At 57.2% G+C, this 20854-nt stretch overlaps 1 protein-coding gene across 1 annotated transcript in view; it reads left to right on the plus strand.

Annotated features, from left to right (window-relative positions):
- Window positions 1-19756, plus strand: part of SAMHD1 (SAM and HD domain containing deoxynucleoside triphosphate triphosphohydrolase 1) — a 45038-nt gene extending 25282 nt beyond the window's left edge. Inside the window, exons 8-16 of the mRNA XM_054173672.1 lie at window positions 4366-4466; window positions 4552-4660; window positions 5641-5732; window positions 6975-7090; window positions 11615-11754; window positions 15202-15291; window positions 16675-16779; window positions 17639-17776; window positions 19620-19756. Of these exons, the coding sequence (XP_054029647.1) occupies window positions 4366-4466; window positions 4552-4660; window positions 5641-5732; window positions 6975-7090; window positions 11615-11754; window positions 15202-15291; window positions 16675-16779; window positions 17639-17776; window positions 19620-19742 (1014 nt within the window). The 3' untranslated portion in view covers window positions 19743-19756. The remainder of the gene's footprint in view (window positions 1-4365; window positions 4467-4551; window positions 4661-5640; window positions 5733-6974; window positions 7091-11614; window positions 11755-15201; window positions 15292-16674; window positions 16780-17638; window positions 17777-19619) is intronic.
- Window positions 19757-20854: the final 1098 nt, after the last annotated feature.

Here is a 20854-nt window from a genome sequence, read left to right on the forward strand (position 1 = left end):
CTCCTCTTTTTTGCCCCACTCCTGCTTAAGATCTTTTAGTGTGTCACGAAGCCGGCGCCAGGTGGTGGCCATGCCAGCCAGTTCCTTGTCTCCTTTGGAGACAGCATCCCACAAGTGACTGCCTAGCTGCTGCCAGGCTGCCAGGCTGAAAGCCGTGACCAGGGAAGGCTCAAACCCTTGCTGCTCACTCCACAGCAATAATCTTCTCAGCTCAGCATCTGTAATTTTCAGTCCCCTGTGTTTCAGCAACAGTTTCCAGGTCCCAAGGACCAAGTCCTCGTCCTTTGTCAGTTCTTGCCCCATTATGCTCCCCGTGGCTCACCTACCTCACCGGGGCAGGTGCCGAAGCTCGGGTCCGGGCCGCGGGCAGTATCCCACTGAGCTCGGCTGCACCGGGCGCCCTCACCGCCGCGTCGCACCGGCAGCCTCCCAGCGCCTCCAACCAAACCGGATCGGATCAGGTCTGGGATCAGGTGTGGGATCGCGTCTCAGGGTCACCTTCTGCCGCTGCCCAGGGATAGGCTGCCGGCCGAAGCGACAGAAGTCTCCACAAGCAGCGTACAGAGAAAGCCAAAAGGCTCTGTTTGGCCCAGCAGGCAGCTCACGTTTGTGTGGCTGTTCTTAGTGTGGCTGCCTGGGATTGGTTAGCAAACTTCTCTGGGGGCTCTCCCTGGTCACTGATAACATTGCTATGGTTACTGCTCCAGCCAGCCCAGGTGGCTCCTATCTCATCTTGTGGTTTCTCATCCTCCCAACATTCAGCCCTGGGAGTTTCCAGATTCCCATGGGAACACAGGGAGGTTTCCCATGTTGAACTGCTCACCAGAGCTCCTCAGAGGTCCACAGATTCATCACAGTCCTCCCCAAAAAGAGAGGGAGAAGAGAGGGAAAAGGGACAGAGTCTGGCTGCTCAGGCAGCTTTACAGGATGCAGTGTTTATGGTTAGAAACCATAAACACCAACACCACCATTCCCTGTGCCCAGCCACACTCTGGACACTGGGGTCTCACCTCTGTGGCCCTCTTAAAGGCAACCAGCCTCAAACTGCCACATCCAGGGACTGCAGGACTGGCCCCTTCTGGAGGAGTTTCTTTGTGGTAGGACAGCTGTCTCTGGCCTACAGCATACCTTCAGGTTTACTGCAGGAGCAGAGAACTTCTGCTGCATGCTGTTATCTGTTACTGGCCCCATGAGATTCTGAGAATGCAGGCACAAGAGGTGCTGGGCAAGGGTAGTGAGGTGGTGTCTTCTCTGTGCTGGGTGCTTGCAGAGAAGTTCTTACCTCAGCATCTTCAGATCACAGAAGTGTGGGAAAGTTGTTTGTACTTAGTGAACCTCTGACTGAAACTAGGTTGGGGGGAAGTCAGCTTTTAATGGAAACTAAAATGGCCAGGGTGGGATAACAGCCTGGTCCTGGAGGTGGTGGTAGGGGAGATGGTGTTTGCAGGGTGGTGTATAAAGAGCACATGGAAGATAGTTGAGAGTGGTTTGTAGTGATGGATAACAAAACAGAACTGGCAGGGGTGAGGCAAAGAGCAGTGCAGAGCGTGGCCCAAGTGCCAGAGTTGCCTCAGCTTTGCTGACAGGAGCAAAATCCTTGGATTTATTGCAGGAGCAGACAGAGGCAGGCACAGAACTTGAATGTGTTGCCTCAAGGGCAAGAAGAGGTTGTGCCTTGCCAGCTCTCGCTCCACAGCTCCTGTCGTGTCTTCAAGGACAGCCATTCAGTTGCTGCCAGAGTTAAGAAGCTCTCAACGTCTGGTCCCAGTTAGAATTCGTGTGTGTGGCTGAGACAAATCACCCACAAACGTCAGCACTTAGCTACCATCTGCTGCTGCAGTGGGCTGTGGTGCTGCCATGTGTGCCCGAGTGCCCCAGCACTCTGACAGCATCAGCAGCTTGGCATAATACACTTCAGTCTGAGACTCAGTGCTCCAACCAGAACAGTTCCCTGATTCCATGAGCTCAGGGAAGGAGATGTTCATTAGCAGGCTGCAAGTTAGAGTCTCCCTGCAAGAAGGACATTGAGGGCTGGGGAAGGGTCTGGAGAACAGGGCTGGGGAGGAGCAGCTGAGGGACCTGGGGGAGTTCAGTGTGGAGCAGAGGAGGCTGAGGGAGACCTCATTTCTCTCTGCAGTTCCCTGAGAGGAGGCTGCAGTGAGGTGGGGGTTGGGCTCTGCTCCCTAATCTCAGGTGATAGAAGGAGAGGACATGGCCTGGAATTGTGCCAGGAGAGGCTTAGGTTGCGGATAAGGAGAAATTCCTTTGCTGCAAGAGTGGTCAGGGACTGGCACAGGCTGCCCAGGGAGGTGGTAGAGTCCCCATGCCTGGAGGTGTTCAAGCAATGTGTGGCTATGGCACTTTGGGATGTGGTTTAGTGGCCATGGTGGTGTGGGGTGGATGTTGGCCTGGATGACCTTGGAGGGCTTTGGCAGCTCAAACAGCTCTATGATTCTGAGTAGATTTTTACCCACTCACACTCATTTGCAGACAGACTTTGATCTTGCATCAGGTTCTTGCTCAAGGTTTGTTTTTCCCCTGTTTGGATTCTGTGCCTGTTCATACTGGGTTGACTGCTCTGGTCATGCAGACAAGGTGAAAGCCCCTCACCTGGCTGTAAGCAAGGATTGCCCTCCTCAGGGCTTCTAGGCCACTTCATGGCATTTTGTGTTTAGCTTTTGGCTTAGAACAGTTACCTTTTCAAGAAAGCAGTGCTCACATGCAAGCCTATCTTGGTATTTTGGCACTGGTTTGCTGTTTGCTTGGGGGCTGGGTTGTCCCTTGGGGGTTAGGAGTTACAGGAGCTGGGGGTTCAAACCAGTTTTGTTTGAAACATCCAAGGAGTTGTTTGTAAACTCTGTTCCCTAGAGTTGGCTGCAGCAGACTGCAAGGCAGTGCCATGTTGGTGGGTTTGAGCAGCCCTCGGAGGACTCCCTGCTTGCAGCCCTTCCCCCTCTGTGTTGCTGTGCTTTTGTGGGTGGGGTTTGGGCATTTTGGAGCTGCAGGCCTCTGCTTTAGGCAAATGGAAAGTGAGAGACTTTGGTTCTCCCTGATACTCTGGGGGGTTAGCTGCCTCAAAACTAGTTTCTAATGCCCAACAGCTCTGGAAGCTCTTTCATACAATCATGGAATGCCAGGGGTTGGAAGGACCTCCAGAAGTCATCCAGTCCAAGAGCAGGGTCACCCAGGGCAGGACACACAGGAACACATCCAGGAGGGGCTTGAAAGTCTCCAGAGCAGGAGACTCCACAACCTCTCTGGGCAGCCTGCTCCAGGCCTCCAGCAGCCTCACACCAAAGCATGCTGAGGTGGAACCTCCTGGGTTCCAGCTTGTCCCTGTTGCTCCTTATCCTATCACTGGGCACCTGCAAAGAGCCTGGCACCTTCACCCTGGCACCCACCCATGAGATATTGATAGGCACTGATCAGATCCCCCTCAGCCTTCTCTTCTCCAGATTGAGCAGCCCTGGGGCTCTCAGCCTTTCTTCACAGCAGAGATGCTCAAGTCCCCCAAACATCCTTGTAACTCCCCATTGGACTCTCCCCAGCAGATCCCTGTCCCTCTGGAACTGGGCACAGGATTGCAGCTGTGCTCTCAGCAGGGCAGAGCAGAGGGGCAGCAGAACCTTCCCAGCCCTGCTGGCCACACTTCCCTTGCTGCCCCCCAGGGTCCCATTGGCTCTCTTGGCCCCCAGGGCACATTGCTGTCCCATGCAGAACTTGCTGCCCACCAGCACTCCAAGGTCTTTGTCCATGGAGCTGTTTTCCAGCAGGACAAGCCCTGGGCTGTGCTGGTGCCTGCTGTTGTTCCTCCCTAGGTGCAGGGCTCTGCCCTTGTCCTGATTGAACTTCATGAGGTTGCCCCCTGCCCACCTCTGCAGCCTGTCCAGCGCTCACTGGATGGCAGCACAGCCTGAGGGGTGTCAGCCACCCCTCTGAGTTTCCCAGCAGCAGCAGCCTTGCTGAGGGGCTGCTTTGTGCCCTCAGCCAGGTCATGGGTGAGGATATTGAGCAAGAGTGGACCCGGCACTGATCCCTGGGGAGCACTGCTGGCCTCAAACTGGACTCTGTGCTGCTGCTGCCAGCACTCTGAACACTGAGCCAGTTTCCAACTCGCCTCACAGGGCTTAGGTTGCATCTGAACCACTTTGCTGGAGGTTGCCTACCAGGATGTTCTGGCAGATGGCATCCAAAGCCTTGCTGCAGGCAGCCTGAAGGCTGTCGTTAGCTTTGTGTTCCTCCCTACCTCCATCTTGGATCTTTGTCATGGACAAACCCCAAGTGTCTCCCTGCTGTCCTTGGAGCATTGTTCTGATGCTGCTTGTGCTCACTTCTGGTCTGTTTCTTGCCTTCCCCTGTTGCCAGTGGCCCTACCGTGGTCGGCAGAAGGAGAAGAGCTTCCTGTACGAGATCGTGGCCAACAAAACCAACGGCATCGACGTCGACAAGTGGGATTACTTTGCAAGGTACAGGTCTGTGCTGAGCACTGCTGAAACCATGCTGCTGGCTGTGCAAGGGGGTGACAAGAGCCTCTCTGTGCCCTGCTTCCAGGGACTGCCACCACCTGGGGATCCAGAACAACTTCGATTACAAGCGGCTGCTGAAGTTCGTGCAGGTGTGTGAGGCTGGCAGCCAGAAGCACATCTGTGCCCGGGACAAGGTGAGCGGCGCTCAGCGGCCGGCCCAGAGCCTGCCTCAGGAGCTGCCTGGGGTCTGCAGGGCAGGCTGGGCTGCCTGCAGGAGGCTTCCCTAGCCCACGAGAGGAAGGTCTGGTGCTGGTCTGGAAGTTGCTCTCAGGAGCTTCAGGAAGGGAGGGAGGGAGGGAGGGAGCAAGCCTCTTGTGCAGGTTCTTCCAGGGAGGCTCTGCCAGACCCTCAGCTGTGCATTCTCCACATCTCTGAGCAAGAGCTGAATGTGGCTGCTCTGGTGAGCCCCAGCCTGCAGCACTGCCTCCAGTTCTGAGGCTCCCAGCACAGGAAGGACCTGGAAGTGCTGGAGAGGCTCCAGAGGAGGCCACAGAGATGCTCAGAGGGCTGCAGAACCTCCCCTGTGGGGCCAGGCTGGGAGAGTTGGGGCTGTGCAGCCTGGAGGAGAGAAGGCTCCAGGGAGACCTCAGAGCAGCCTTGCAGTACCTGAAGGGCTCCAGGAGAGCTGGGGAGGGACTTTGGACAAGGGCTGGAGATTGAGACTGGAGATAAGGAAGAAATTGTTGAGAGTGAGGCTGGGGAGACACTAGCACAGGCTGCCCAGGGAGGCTGTGGCTGCCCCCTGCCTGAAGGTGTTCAAGGCCAGGCTGGATGAGGCCTTGAGCAGCCTGGACTGTTGGGAGGTGTCCCTGCCCATGGCAGGGGGGTTGGAACTGGATGAGCTTTAAGGTTCCTTCCAACCCAACCCATTCTATGTTCTGTGATCTAGCAAGGGGCTGCGCAAGGAGCTGGAGATCCTTTGCTGTGCCCAGGCTGCTTGGGGTCACCATCAGCTCTCTGCTCTCCCACAGCAGCCTGAGTCTGAGCTGTAACAAATAACCCTTCTGCTGCTGGCTGCCAATGCAAGGGACATCTCATTGGCTGCCTTGGTGGTTTTGGCTTTGCAGCTAAGGCAGTGGCAGCAGCCAAAGGTGGTTGGGTTCTGTTGCTGCAGGAGGCTGCCAACCTGTACGACATGTTCCACACGCGGTACTGGCTGCACCGGCGAGCCTACCAGCACAAGACTGGCAACATCATCGAGATCATGCAAGTACTCTGCTCCCCTCCTCTTGCTTGCCGTTTCCTTGGGAGTTCTTGAAGCTGGCTGTGTGTCTGCACCAGTCCTAACAGGGACTAACAGCAGAGAGTCATAGCCACTGGGCTGTGTAAGCTCACTCCTGTGCTTAGAGCCTCACTGAGGCTGCGATCAGCAGCAGAAGAGAGCACAACCATAATGACATCCATCACCCCTCAGGTGAAACTCAGTGAGAGGGAAGTGGAAGCATAGGACCAGACTGGGCTTGTGCTGGTTTAACTGCTGACAGATGAAGTCAGATCTTTATCTTCAAGTTAGAGACCACTAAGATCAAGTGGCTGGCTACTAGACCAAGGTTACTAACAGCCCACTGTAGCCCAGCCTGAGGCCTGACTTCGCTTTCTGGTAATGCCCCAGCAGGAACTGTTCAGGATCAACTCAATTGGCTACCTGCCTCTGTACCTCCCTGGTTAATGTCTGTAGAAACTTCCCTATTTGCTTTCCCTTTTTACTTTCCCTGGAAGGCAGCAGTGCTGCTAGGCTCAGGAGCTCCTTCGTCAGGATCTTGGCTGCTGAGCTAGGGATAAAGGCAGGCAGAGGACTGCAGAGTACAAGAGTGATTCCTGACTGCTTTCATGTCAGAAACTTCAGCTTGCTGGTTGGGTGATCCTCTCAGACTCAGGCTGAAAACACCAAAGTTCAGCAGGAGCTCTGTGTGAGGAGTAAAACAGCCACAAAATGTAGTTCTTGGCTCACCATCATTGTAGCAGCCTGCCCAGATGTGCCTGTGAGCTGGAAATGACAGCGTGATGCAGGGCACTCTGGAGGAGCTTGATACTTGGAACAAGAGCTTTTGGCACCTGTTCACAGTGCCTCACCTCTGCAGCACTTTGTGTTCTCCCAGGTGCCTCCAGGGGCAATGAGGACCTGGCCATCTGGGAGGCAGCCTCCGTGCTGCGTGGCCATGGGAGTGCTGGGCAGGGCCCTGCAGCAGTGACATAGAGCAGTGCAGCAGAGCAAACTGGGCTTGGTCCTTCTGTGAAGGAAGGTTACTGTGTTCAGTAGCTGGAGAGGCTCTGTTGAGGTGTGCAGTGAGGTGATGGAGGTGCACTTGCCTGCAGGGTGGCCAGGGGCTGCTGGCTGCTGCAGATGCAGTTGCACCTCTTGGCTGCTACTTATCACATGCTGCTGCATCTCTTCCCTTGGTGTTTCCCAGCCATGCTCTTCCTAAGACTTCCTTTGTCTCAACCTAGGATTACAGAGGCCTTTCAGAAAGCAGATCAGTATTTCAAAATAGAAGGCTCTGGAGGAAAGCTGTACCAGATTTCCACAGCAATGGAGGACATGGAAGCCTACACTAAGCTGACTGGTATGAGTGCTCAGAATTCTTGCCCTTAAGGGCCATGAGTGCCTGGCAGAATGCTGCTGGTGCAGTGGGGCCCTGCCTGTGCCTGGACTCTCAAGTGCTGCTTTTGTGCACAGGGCAGACCTGCACCACCCAGTCTCTGTGCTCTCATCTTTTGCTGCTGGGAGAGCAGGACCTTCCAGTTTGCATTACTTCTGTGCAGAGGGAGGAGAAGCAATTCCTGTGTCCTGCAGGCAGTGCTCTCAGGAGGTTCTGCTTCACCCTGGGTTTGTTGCCCCTGTCCCAAGCAGGGATGTCAGTCAGCTCTGGGTGATGCTGCAGCAGGGAGAGGACCTCTGTACCATCCACGTGTGGCAGAGTGAGGCTACCTCCAGGGCAGGGTTTGAAGGGCTGTGACAGCTCTGGTTTGATTTGCTTGAGACAGTGCTGCCCTGCCTGCAACTGTGACAGGAGAAAACAATCTCTGAGGAGCTGTGGTGGGCTGACATTTCCCCCCTAGCAGTACTTTTGCCAGGCCAGCTCAGTTGGAAGCAAATGGAAGCTGTGTTCACAGGCAGAGCTACACTCTGCAGTGGAATGCAAGGGAGAGGCACAAAACACCCAGGACTGGCAGCATCATAGTTACCATTGGCAAACTACTCAAACACCCACCCCCCAGTCAAGGAGACCAGGGAAGCCATTCCACTGCCCCCCACCCCCTGTGCCAAAGGGAGAAAAGGAGCAGAGAGAAAGCAGTGGTTAGGCTTAACCAAGCCAATGCAGCCCAGGTGAGCTGAAAGCAGGTGGGTGGGTGAAGCAGGCAGAGGAGAGAGCAGGAGCAGAAAGGATTGGTCTGGCACAGCCACTCTTGCAGCAGATACCTCTCCAGTGAATCAGTTGAGAAGAATCTTCAGCTTTCCTTTTTGCACCCAGTAGTGATTTAGTCCTGGTTTTCTACTTTCCTGCTCAAAAATTGAAAGGCATAGCCCAAACCCAGGGCAACAGCTCAGCTGATTGCTGAAAGCTTCTGCTTGCTAGGATTGGAGCTTTGGTAAGGCTCTCAGGGGATCAGTACACAGCAGCCTGCCTGAGAACGTGCAGGGGAACTCCAGGGTGATTCCAGAGCAGGCAGGGAGCTGAGACTTGTGGTGTTTGCCCCTTTCTCAAGGCTTGGCTCAGTGCTGTGAGGCTGTGACCAGAGGAGTCCCCCAGGGGTCAGTGCTGGGTCCAGTCCTGTTCAAAATCATCAATGCCATTGATGAGAGGACAGACAGACAGAGTCTGCTCAGCAATCTGCTGATGACACCAAACTTGGTTGCTTAGCTGAGACACCTGAAGGCTGTGAGGCCATTCAGAGGCTTGGGCAGACTGAGAGTTGGGCACAGAGGAACCTCATGAGGGTCAGCAAGGAGGAGAGCAGAGTCCTGCAGCTGGGCAGGAAGAAGAAACTGCAGCAGCACAGCTTGGGAGGGGATCTGCTGGGGAGCAGCCCTGGGGAGAGGGACCTGGGAGTGCTGGGGGGCAGCAAGTTCTGCCTGGGACAGCAATGAGCCCTGGGGGCCAAGAAGGCCAAGGGGGTCCTGGGGGGCATTCAGAGTGTGGCCAGCAGAGCCAGGGAGGTTCTCCCCCTCTGCTCTGCCCTGCTGAGACCTGCCCTGGAATACTGCATCCAGCTCTGGGCTCCCCAGCTCAGGAGGGACAGGGATCTGCTGGAGAGAGGCCAAGGGAGGGCTGCAGGGATGCTGAAGGGACTGCAGCAGTGCCTGGGGAGGAGAGGCTGAGAGCCCTGGGGGTGTTCAGTCTGGAGAGGAGAAGGCTGAGAGGGATCTGATCAATGGCTATCAATAGCTGAGGGCTGGGGGTCAACAAGGGACAGGGCCAGGCTCTGCTCACTGTGCCCTGGCACAGGACCAGGGGCAGTGGATGGAAGCTGCAGCACAGGAGGTTCCAGCTCAGCATGAGGAGGAACTTCTGGACTGTGAGGCTCCCAGAGCCCTGGAGCAGGCTGCCCAGAGAGGTTGTGGAGCCTCCTGCTCTGGAGCCTTCCCAGCCCTGTCTGGATGTGTTCCTGTGTTCCTGTGCTGGATTCTCTGCTCCTGCTCTGGCAGGGGCTTGGGCTGGAGGATTTCCAGAGGTCCCTTCCAGCCCCTGACACCCTGGGAGCTGTGATGTATGGAGACTGTAGTTCCATGACTTCCACCATGGTGCCTTGGTTTGTTTACCCCTCCTGCTCTGTGTGAGGCTCCCCAGCATGGCTCTGGTTGGTGCTCAGTGCTGCCCTGTGCCCAGCCAGCCTTGTGCAGCCTGGGGGATGGGGGCCAGTGTGGGCAGGGCAGATGCTGCTGCACCAAGGGCTTGTGGTAGGTGACTGCTGAAGGCTGCTTCCAAGCACTAGCAGCTGTTGCAGCCTCTGGCAGGTTCCACCCCGAGCTTGGCTGCCCAGCAGAGCCACCTAGCCTCTACCTTTGCTCCATGAGCAAGGTGGCAGAGGCTGAGGGCACTGGTGCAGATGATCCTGAGTGCCTTAACATGTGCCATGCTGAAAGCCTTCTGCTGAGGCCTTGAATCTGCCACAGCCACCTTCAGCCTGCCCTGCTGCCTGGCCCCACATGCCTCTGCCCCATGGTGGGGAAGGGACTGGCTTGTAGGAGCTGCTGAGAACTGCAGTGCTGGCTGTGGGACACTGGGCAGAAAGGCAAGGACTGAGGTGAAGTTCTTAGTAGGCTGGGACCTGCTCTCTGGGGCCTGCCTGGTCTGCAGCTGTGCTGGCAAGTTAGCACCAGGGTCCTGTGGTAGCTGCTGCTGCCCTGTGGCACCTGCTGCAGAGCACAGCTCAGGGCAAAGGAGGCCAGCACTGTCCCTTGCCTCTTGCAGCCTGCCACAGGGAGCAGCTTCCTGCTGCAGCTGCCCTGCTCAGTGAGGAGGGTGGAGCAGCAAGGAGAGTGATGAGAGAAGTGTGCCAGCATGGGGCATGACTGGAGCACAAGGAGCAAGGGTGCTCTCTGCTTGAACCAGGGCACTCCTGTGTCTGCAGACTGCAGCCTGGGGGTTGGGAGAGGACAGCTGCCTGGGTTTCAGCACTCAGTCACTAACACTTCTTTCAAACTCTCCATTTCTTTTTCTCTTGGGTCCTTGCAAAGGATAAACCTCCATGAGGCTCTGCAGCAGGAGGTTCCCTGCCTTTCTTCCATGGTGGCTGAGGAACCACTTCTGGTTTTTAATCTATTGGCTCCTAGTGAAGGATGAGACAGCAAAGCTTTCCCTGTCCCTGCTGTGTCTGTGCACTGGAGGTCTTCATGGGCTCCTTACTTCCCCTGCACTCCTTCTGCTCTCAGTCTGTTATTCCTCATGGAGAAGTTCCTGAGCTGTCCTTGGAACCAGCCCTCAGTTAAAGGTGTTTTGGTGTGTGGCTCCTGGCTTGCTTCTGGAGTGTGTCAGGAGCTTCCTCAGGCGCTGCTGGCCCTAGGCAGGGCATGGAGCAGCTGTGCTGGCCTCACACATCAGAGCTGCTTGGGTGCCTCTGGCTGGGGAGTGCCAGTGCCCCCAGAGTGCAGCCCTGTGGGGTGGGACAGGCAAGCAGCAGCCTGGCAGCACCATCTCAGGACAGCCAAAAAGAACCTTCCTGCTCCAAAGCCACATCAAGAGAAACCTGTGTCCTGCTGCTCCTGTGGGTGGAGGGCAACACCCTGCCCACTTCAGTCCTGTGGAGACAGCAGGAGGGGCTCTGGTGCTGGCTCTGAAGGCTGAGGGATGCTGAAGGTGTAGCAGGAGCAGCTAACTCTTGCATGGGACAGGACCCCCTCGTCCCTGAGCCAGGTGGTGCTGGGGGTCAGGGTCCTCTGCTGAACAGGACTGGCCCAAGGAGGAGAGGAAGCAGCTTCCAGACAAGTGAGAACACTGAGAAAGTTCTTGTGTCAGCATCTGCTCCAAGAGTGGTGCCAGTCAGTGGTGTAAGTGAAGTAAGAGAGCCATGAGGATGCTCAGAGGATGCAGCATGTGCCCTGTGGGGCCAGGCTGGGAGAGCTGGGGTTGTTCAGCCTGGAGATGAGAAGGCTCCAGGGAGGCCTCAGAGCAGCCTTGCAGTACCTGAAGGGCTCCAGGAGAGCTGGGGAGGGACTCTGGACAAGGGCTGGGAGTGCCAGGCTGAGGAACAATGGCTTTGAGCTGGGAGAGGAGAGACTGAGAGTGGAGAGGAGGAAGGAATTGTTGAGAGTGAGGGTGGGGAGAGCCTGGCACAGGCTGCCCAGGGAGGCTGTGGATGCCCCCTCCCTGGGAGGTCCCCTCCCAGGCCTTGAGCAGCCTGTGCTGGTGGGAGGTGTCCCTGCCCATGGCAGGGGGATGGCACTGGATGAGCTTTGAGCTCCCTTCCTCCCCAGCCCGCTCCCTGTCCCCAGGCCCTCTCAGAGCTCGCTCTGGGCACAGTCAGGCCTCCGAGGGGCTCTCTGCTGAGGCAGCAGGTTAGCCTCTCGCTTTGGCACATGCCTGTGGCTGCATTTGGCCGTGACACTGGCTTGTACCATGCTGAGCCCCTCTGGGTGGCCTTGGCAGACAACATCTACCTGGAGATCCTGCACTCGAGCCGCCCGGAGCTGGAGGAGGCCAGAGGCATCCTGCGCAAGGTGGAGCGCCGGCAGCTCTACAGGTTCCTGGGGGAGACTCGACCAGAGACCGCCAGGACAGTCATAAAGGTAACCTCCAGGGCTGGGGGGTGCTGCAGTCTCTCCCTTTATCCTTTCTGCCCACGTGGCTCAGGGCTGGGTTGGGGCTTTCCTGTTGATTGCCCTCCCAAGGGCAGAGGCAAAGCTCTCCTCCTGCGCTGGCACGGCTGAGCCGCGGCCCTGGCAGGCACTGCGGAGGGTTAGCTCTGCAGCCCGCCTGGGGGGTGGCAAAAGAGGCAGACTCAGAGGCTGCTATTGCAGAGTTTGTGCTGGGGAATTAATCTCAGGAAGTGAGACTGAAGGAGGAGCTGGGGCTGGGTGGTGTGAGGAGGAGGAGGAGGAGGCTGAGGGGAGGCCTCCTGGCTCTCTACAGCTGCCCAAAAGGAGGCTGTGGAGAGGCTGCTGCTGGTCTCTTCTCAGCGGTGATTAGTGACAGGGAAGGAGGGAATGGCCTCAAGCTGCAGCAGGGGAGGCTCAGGCTGGATGTCAGGAAGAAGTTTTTCCCAGCAAGAGTGGTCAGAGGCTGGCACAGGCTGCCCAGGGGGGTGGTGGAGTCCCCACCCCTGGGGGTGGTTAGAGGCCATTCAGATATGCAGGCCATGCTTGAGGGGTGAACTGCACAGAGCAGGGGCAGTGCTTGGACCTGGTGATCCCAGAGGTCTTTTCAGGCTGAATGCTTCTGGGACTCTCTGAAACCAAAGGGTGATCTCAGAGATCATCTGCTCCACCTCTGTGCCATGGGCAGGGACACCTCCCAGCCAGCCTTGGCCTCAGCCAGCCTGGCCATATCTTCTCAGGAGAAGCCTGCTCTGTGCAAAACAAAGATCATGGAGCAGATCCTCCTGGAGGCACTGCTGAGGCAGAACAATAACACAGAGGTGACTGGGCACAGTCAGCACAGCTTCACCAGGGGCAAATCCTGCCTGACAACCCTGGTGGCCTTCTGTGACAAGGTCACAGCATCAATAGGTGAAGGCTGAGCAACTGAGGTCATTGCCCTGGTCCTGAGCAAGGCCTTTGGCACTGTCCCACAGCACATCCTGGTCTCCAGGCTGGTGCAGGATGGGCTCCATGGAAGGACCATTCAGTGGGTACAGAACTGGCACCAAGCTGTGTGCTGCAGCTGACAGCTGGAGGGAAGGATCCATCCAGAGGGACCTGCACAGGCTGCAGAGCTGAGCCCAAACCAACCTCAGGAGGTTCAACAAGACCAAGGGCAAGGTCCTGCAGCTGGGGCAGGGCAATCCCAGGCACTGCTACAGGCTGGGCAGGGACTGGCTGGAGAGCAGCCCTGGAGCAAAGGCCTTGGGGGTGCTGGGGGAGGAGAAGCTCAGCAGCAGCCAGCAGGGAGCACTTGCAGCCCAGAGAGCCAAGCAGAGCCTGGGCTGCAGCAAGAGAAGTGTGGCCAGCAGGGCCAGGGAGGGGATTCTGCCCCTCTGCTCCACTCTGCTGAGACCACAGCTGCAGCTCTGGGGCCAGCTCTGCAGCCTCTGTGCCAGAAAGGCTCTGGAGGGGCTGGAAGGTGTCCAGAGCAGGGCCAGGAGGAGGAGCAGAGGGCTGGAGCTGCCCTGCTCTGGAGACAGCCTGAGAGAGTTGGGGTTGTGCAGGCTGCAGAGGAGAAGGCTCCCAGGAGAGCTTCTGGTGGCCTGCCAGGAGCTGCAGGGGGCTGCAAGCAAGCTGGGGAGGGACTTTGGAGGGTGTCAGGGAGGGATAGGGGTCTGGGACACCTCTGAGGGGGGCAGGAATCAGGCCTGGGACAGAAAGGCAGCAAGGACCCAAGAGAGCCCTGCTGCCTCAGCTGGCAGGGTGTGATTGTGTCCCTGCCTTTGCGCTGGACAGGGCAGCAGCCACCCCAGTGCTGCTCCTCCAGTTCCTTCCTCTGTGTCCTGTGCTGCACTCAGAGCTTTTCTCCTGAGGCTCAGGCTGCTCCCAGAAGATCTGAGAATCACAGAGTTGGTTGGAGAAGACCTTGGAGGTCACTGAGTCCAATCATCATCTAATGCTGAACCTTGGCCCTCAGCACCATAGCTCTGCCTCTTTGAAACACCTCCAGGGCTGGGGATCCAACCAGCTCCCTGTGCCAGTGTTTGAGAACCCTTTCAGGGAAGAAGTTGCTTCTCTTGTCCAACCTGCACCTCCCCTGGAGCAACCTGAGGCACTTTGCTCTGATGCTATCACTTGTCACTGGAGAGAAGAGACCATGTTGTGGTGACCTGCTCTCAGGGGGGTGAAGAGGCTGAGAAGGTCTCCCCTCAGCCTCCTTTGCTCCAGGTTTTGCCTTATCAGATCTTGCATCTTGCCCAGAACACAGCAGCCCTCAACTAAGGAGACCTCCTCCCTGCTGCCCAGCCACAGGCTGTGATGGGAACTCAGCCAGGGCTCTCCTGCAGCCCCTGCCCCTTGAGGCCAGAGCCAGACTCCCTTGTGGGTCTCAGCTTTGGCAGTAGGTCACCATCCCCTCCAAAGCCTGCCCAGGAGCTGGGTGGCTGTGGTTTGGGTTTTCAGTGGTGGTTGATGGCATCAGTGCTGTGTGTCCCTGGGGCTTGTTCCATGTTCCAGGCTGGAGGTGGAGCTGCCTGCAGCCCTGCACTTGCACAGTGCAGTACAAATGTTTCACACTTGGCCTTGGGGCACTGAATTGCCAAACACTGGCAGCAGTGAGACCCTTGCTTGAAGGCAAGGTGAGTGCTGGTGGCTTCTGTGGAGGCTCCAACACCCTGGCATGGACACCACCCTCTTCCCTTCGTGCTGCCAAGTGTCAGCCTCCTCCTCAGGCTGGCAGATTGGGGGCTGCTCAGTTATCTGAGCTGGCTTGGTGTCTCAGAGCTGGTGGGAAACGTGTAGCTAGGGTGTGCCAAGGCCTCAGCCAGCCAGAGTGCTGCAAGCAGAGGCTGGCAGGCTGTGGAGGAGTGCAGGCTGCTGCAGAGCTCTGTCCTGCTCAGTGCACCAGTGTCAGCTGGTTCTGCTTTGAGGCTGGATGCCTTCAAGAACCACAGAGATGAGGACCTCCATGAGGAGCAGAAAGCTCCAGGGGTGGACCAGAAAGTGTTATCCAAGCTGTTTCATTCCCATGAGCCCTGCAGCCCTTAATAACCTGTTGCTCTCTGCTCTCCCTCCCCTCTCTCCTCAGGGTGCCCTGCTTATGGGGGAGTTGAGGCTTGCAGCCTTGAGCAGCCTGCAGCTGGCAAGCTGAATGTTTGCCTTTGTCACTCAGGCTTGGCATTGGGGTGGGAAAGGGAGGTATGGGGGGGGGGTGCATTTGGGCCTGGGCTGGGGGAAGGCTGTGGAAAGCTTTAGGCTCAAGGAGGTGCACTGTGGGTTTGTGGGGTTTATGTGCTGCTTGTTGTGTGTAGCTGCAGCATGTGTCTTGCTCCCTGTAAACCCAACCCACAGCTGAGCTGCTGCTCTTGATGCAAGCTGGGGCAGAGCTGTGTCCTGCTGAGGGCAGCAGTGTCAGCTTGGCTGCTCTCCTTTCAGAGCAACAGCCTGCTGGAGAGCTTTGCCAACTCCAGGCCAGAAAAGAATCCTCCAGATGTGGAGCTAAAGGCTGAAGATGTCATCATTGATGTAAGTACCTCAGAGCAGGTGGTGGAAACTGGAGAGGCCTTCCAGTGCCTTTGCAGTGGGAAGAGCAAACCCCCAGGGCTGCCTCACAAGAGCTGGCTCAGCTTCTCAGCTAGGGGCTCTGAGAGCTTCCCCCTGGGAGCTTTGCTGTGGCTGGGGGCAGAGGCTGCAGGCAGCTTTGCTGGGCTGCCCTTTGGGCACTTCAGGTGATGAATACCTTCCCCTGGCTGTCCTCCCTCTGAAAGGAGCAGCAGGGAAAGCTTGGGGTTGTAGCACCTGGGCAGCAGGCTGAGAGTCCCTGCTGCAGGGAAACTGCAGGCCCCAGTGGTGCAGGGACCTGGTTCTGCAGGGCTGGTGCATGGCAGCCAGCCCTGGGCTCCTCTTCTGCACAAAGCACTCAGACTGGTGGGAAGGAGAGGGCCTGGCAGAGAGGAGAGAGCTCAAGCAGCCTGCAGGTGTTGAGCAGCTTAATCCCTGGGCTTGGTTCTGGGAAGAGCTACTGAATGGCTTTCATGGAATGGATCAGAAACCACTTTGCAGCTCCCTCTTGCTGAGCATTTGCTTCAGGCTGAGTTAAGTCACAGAGTCCTGGAATGGGCTGGGCTGGAAGGGACCTTAAAGCTCAACCAGTTCCAACCCCCTGCCATAGGCAGGGACACCTCCCACCAGCCCAGGCTGCTCAAGGCCTCATCCAACCTGGCCCCAGGGAGGGGGCAGCCATAACCTCCCTGGGCAACCTGTTCCAGTGTCTCACCACCCTCAGGGATAAACCCTGAGCCCAGAGCTTTGTGCTAATCCCTGGGTGCCTCATGCTCTGCCAAAGCAGCCTCTGCTCACACAGAGGCGCTCTGACACTTCACACACAGCCACTTCCTGCTGGGAAACTTCCAAGGAGCAGAGCTTTGCCTTGGAGAGTCCTGCTGCTGCCCTGCCTCTGAGGTGGGAGAGGAAACAGTGCAGCAGGGAGCCGCCACCTGCTCTGGTGTCTGGCAGCAGCATGAATTCTCCCTGCAGAAGAAGTCAGCTCTGAAGCAGCTTTCCCTGCCCCACCAGTGGAAGTGGGCTGCTGCCCACAGAGCTGCTGGGCTTACCAGGCAGGTGTGAAGAACCCTGCCTGAAGCTGGTGTTGAAAGGTGCCAGCTCTGCAGGCAGGGCAGCAGCATGCTCCTGCTGCTGGCAGCTGTAGTGCTTCAGAGCACACAGGTCTGTGTCTCTGTGAGTGTCCACCTGGCAGCTGCAGAGTGAAGGGCAGTGGGAGGGAAGATGCAGAATGCCCAGAGCAGGAATCCTTTGTGAGCTCTGCTTGTCCCTCAGAGCAGGGCAGTGTCCATCTTGGTTGTGAGAAGGCCAAAGGACAAACCCCATCTTCTTGGTCTTCCATGCCAGGTCATCAACATGGATTATGGCATGAAGGAGCAGAATCCCATTGACAATGTCCTCTTCTACTGCAAGGCTGATCCCTCCAAGGCAGTCAACATCACTAAAGAGCAGGTAGGCCTCTGCTTCCCTCAGCTGGCTTTGAAGGGCACCAGCCCCACCACTTGTGCTGGGAGTGACTGCAGTCCCTCAGGGTAGCTGTCAGCAGTGGCAGAGAGCTTGTGCAGCCTTGCAGGTGTGTCCCAGGAGTGTGCTGGACTGGGACCAGCTGGGATGCTGACAGCCTTTGCATGTGAGCAGTGTGGAGCTGCAGTGCCCTGGGAGCCTTAGCAAAACACAGCAGCTTAGGGTGGATTGCATGGGATGGGGCTGCAGGTTGAGGCCTCTGTCCTCACCACAGAGATGGTTCCTGCAGCACCAGAGGGCAGAAGGAGCTGAGCAGTCCAGCCCAGGGGGTGGGCACAGGAGGTTGTGTTACTCCATCCCCAGAATGCCTGCATCTCCCCTTCACAAGGGACCAGCAGAGGCTGCCCAGCCCCTTCTCCCCCCTCTCTGCCCCTTTGCTGTGCAGGGGCCTGGGGCTGGCAAGCTGAGTTTTTGGCTGTGTCTCTCAGCTCTGCTGTTTGGGAGGGAGAGAGCCATGGCTGGGGGCATTTGAGGCCTGGTTTGTAGGAAGGCTGTGGAAAGCTTTGGCCTAAGGAGGTGCTTGGAGAGCGATGGCTGAGGTGCAGCATGGACCCTGTGTTGTCTCTGCTCTGGTGCTGCTGTCTGTAGCTCTGAGCAGCACTGCCATGCAAACTTCCAATCCTTCCCATTGTCCTTACTCCCTGGGGGAGGGCTGCAGAGCATCTGCCTCACTCCTTGAAACAAAGACAGAGGGGTTTGCTGCTTGCCATTCCTGCTCAGGTGAAAAGGGTTCAGAGGCCTCCAGAGCCCCAGGAGTGCTAAAGCTCCCTCCTTCTTTCTGCCCCAGGTTTCCAAGCTCCTGCCCATGACCTTTGCAGAGCAGGTGATCAGGGTGTACTGCAAGAGCCAGGACCCAGCCACTGTCTCAGCTGCCAAGCAGTATTTGATTCAGTGGTGTATAACAAATGACTTCACCAAACCACAGGTAACAAACTCCAATCCTCCTCCTCTTACAGCTCTCCCCAGAGACTCAGGGCTGGGAAGTGCTTTCATTCAGGCCTCATCTCTGGGGCACTTCTCTGGCTTTACTGTGGCTCTGTGGTGGGTTGAAATTCCCTCTCCCCCCCCAACTGTGCCTGAGCAGCCCAGCTGGAAGCAAATGGAAGCTGTATTCACAGGCAGCTACACTCCACAATGGGATGCAATTAATGGGTACAAAACTGAGCCACCTGAGCTCCTTCTGTGACTGCCTGGTGGCTGTGGGGCAGGCTGTGGATGTGGTCTGCCTGGGCTGCAGCAAGGCCTTTGCCACCATCCCCCACAGCAAGCTCCTGGCCAAGCTGTCAGCCCCTGGCTGGGACAGCAGCTCTCTGAGCTGGGTTAGGAACTGGCTGGAGGCTGAGCCCAGAGAGTGGTGGTGAATGGTGCCACAGCCAGCTGGCAGCCAGGCCCCAGGGGTGTCCCCCAGGGATCAGTGCTGGGTCCCAGCCTGCTCCATATCTTTATTGATGATCTGGAGGAGGGGATGGAGTCCATCAGCAGTGAGTTTGCAGATGACACCAAGGGACATCCACATGCCCCTGGCAGGCAGGGCCCTGAGTGCTGCTGCTGCAGGGTAGGCAGCTGTGCTTGTGCCACCCAAGCTTTCCTCAGCAGAAAATGCTCCTGGAGCTGGCCCATGGCTCTTGGGAGCTGTGAGGATTCTCCTCTCTTCTCATCAGGTGTGTTCATGGCCCTGCCTTGGCAGCTGATTTGCTGTGAGACCCTTCAGGGACAGAGCTGCATCCTCTGAAGGGAAAGCCCACCCAGCAGAGCAGGGTTCTCATGTGCTGAGGCTACAGCTGGAGGCATGAGCAGCTTGTTCTGAGGCTCATTCTTAGGTCATGTTCCTGGCCCCTTGGGAGATGCAGTCAAGTTCAGAAGGCATTTGAAGAGCAGTTAGTTTCAGCAGAGTCAAGCAAGAAGCTTCCTCTGGTGCTGGAGTGTGGCAGTCCCCTGTAAGCATGTTCTGATAGCTGGCAGTATCCATCCTGCAGGCCCTGGCTGGAGCTGCTGGGGCTGGGGCAGGCCTAAAGTTGCTGCTGTGCTGCATTCAGAGGAAAGCCTTCCAGTAATGGTTCTGATTCCTGTAGCAAATGGCCAGGTGCAAGCCTGCTGATCCTGGGCTTGCTGCTCATGTTTAGGGAGAGGAACTGCCAGTGGTGAAGGCTTCTCAGAGGGCTGCAGAACCTCCCCTGTGGGGCCAGGCTGGGAGAGTTGGGGCTGCTCAGCCTGGAGAAGAGAAGGCTCCAGGGAGAGCTCAGAGCAGCCTTGCAGTAGCTGAAGGGCTCCAGGAGAGCTGGGGAGGGACTCTGGACAAGGGCTGGGAGTGAGAGACAAAGGCTTTGAGCTGGGGGAGGAGAGACTGAGAGTGGAGAGGAGGAAGGAATTGTTGAGAGGGAGGCTGGGGAGACTCTGGCACAGGCTGCCCAGGGAGGCTGTGGATGCTTCATCCCTGGAGGTGTTCAGGACCAGGCTGGATGAGGCCTTGAGCAGCCTGTGCTGCTGGGAGGTGTCCCTGCCTGTGGCAGTGGGGTTGGAACTGGATGAGGTTTAAGGCCCCTTCCAATTCAGGCCATTCTGTGATAAGAGGCAGACTTCTTTTGTCCCCAGCAGATGCTACCCCTGAGTGCAGCAGTTTCCACCTCTTGGGGGGGCACAGTCCCTAGGGCCTTAGGGCCCCAGATCAACTGCTGCCTGTTGGGTCTGACTCTGAGCTGCTTCCCTGGGCTGGGTAGAATGCAGAGGTGGATGTGCCCTCATTAATGCTTTCTGGCTTGCAATGACAGGATGGAGATGTGGTTGCCCCTCATCTAACCCCAATGAAGGAAAGCTGGAACAACAGGAGACATGATGGACACAGGACAGCTTCAACTCCCAGCTGCAAACAGAGGCTCACTTTTGACCAGTAGGGCCCCTTGGTGCTGGCACTGCTGAGTCTGCTGCTGCAGAGGGGGGCTCCACCTGAGCAGCCAGTGGCAGGGGCTGGCAGAGTGTGTGGCACAATGCAGAAGTGCATTTTCCAGGAGAGTTTTCATGTAGATAATTTGAAGTGCATATTGCAACTGAATCTTTAACAGCTGGCAGCCTGCTCCAGCAGAGCAAAACCCAACCCTCAGCTGCTCCTGAATGTGTTGGCACCGTGGAGCAAGGGCAGCCTGAGGCAGTGCAGTTCAGTGTCACTGCAGAGAGTGCTGAAGACACCTTGCCTGCTCCTGCTTGCTCCTCAGCCCTTCTGGAGGTGATGCTGCTAGCAGAGGAACTTCCAGCTCAGCTCTTTTGGAGAGGGCTGTTTGCTTTGCAGTGCCTGTGGAAGAGAGGAGGAGTTAAGTGAGCCTCTGGAAGCAGAGAGGTGAGAGAACTCGGCAGGAACTCTGCATGGCATCTCCAGGAGCAGCAAAACTGATGGCCTTGCAAGAGAGAAAAGGAGGGGGAGGAGAGGAGGCTCTTCAGTAGCCAAGGATCACCCTGGTGGTGTGCAGGAAGCTGCTGAGGATGCTGCCTCTGCTGCAGGTGACAGCACAGCTCTCTGGCAGTGGCAATGCACTGCAGTGCCATGCAGCCTTTTGTTGCTGCATGGTGTGCTCCTGATACACTGAATGTTGTGTTCTTACTGTTGACACTGACTGCAGAGTGCTCAGCACCTCCTGGCTTGAGAGCTGGCAGGGATGCAGAGCTCCTGGCTGGTGGGGGTCTGCTGGGGACTGGTGGAGGTGGGCAAGGTTCCTGCAGGCTCAGCAGGAAGCTTTGGGGACTCTGCACCACCTGCACCTCGTTCCTGCCTCCTGCTGCAGCAGGCAGAGAGCCTCTGCAGGAGTTCTTTGTCCTTCTGTCCCTTCCCTGATCCTCACAAGTCTGATTGCTGTGCCTCTGCCATGAGGAGCTGGAAGGCCTTTTACACTTCCCTCTCCTGGCAGCACTGCAGGGAGTGCTGCTGTCTGTCCCGTCCAAAAGGTGCATGGGGAGAGCCTCTCCCCTCAGCATTTGCTCAGGTCTGGCAAGGAGGCTTTCATTAAACCAAACC

Source organism: Dryobates pubescens, chromosome 26 (assembly GCF_014839835.1).
Source record: "Dryobates pubescens isolate bDryPub1 chromosome 26, bDryPub1.pri, whole genome shotgun sequence".
Classification (NCBI taxonomy): domain Eukaryota; kingdom Metazoa; phylum Chordata; class Aves; order Piciformes; family Picidae; genus Dryobates; species Dryobates pubescens.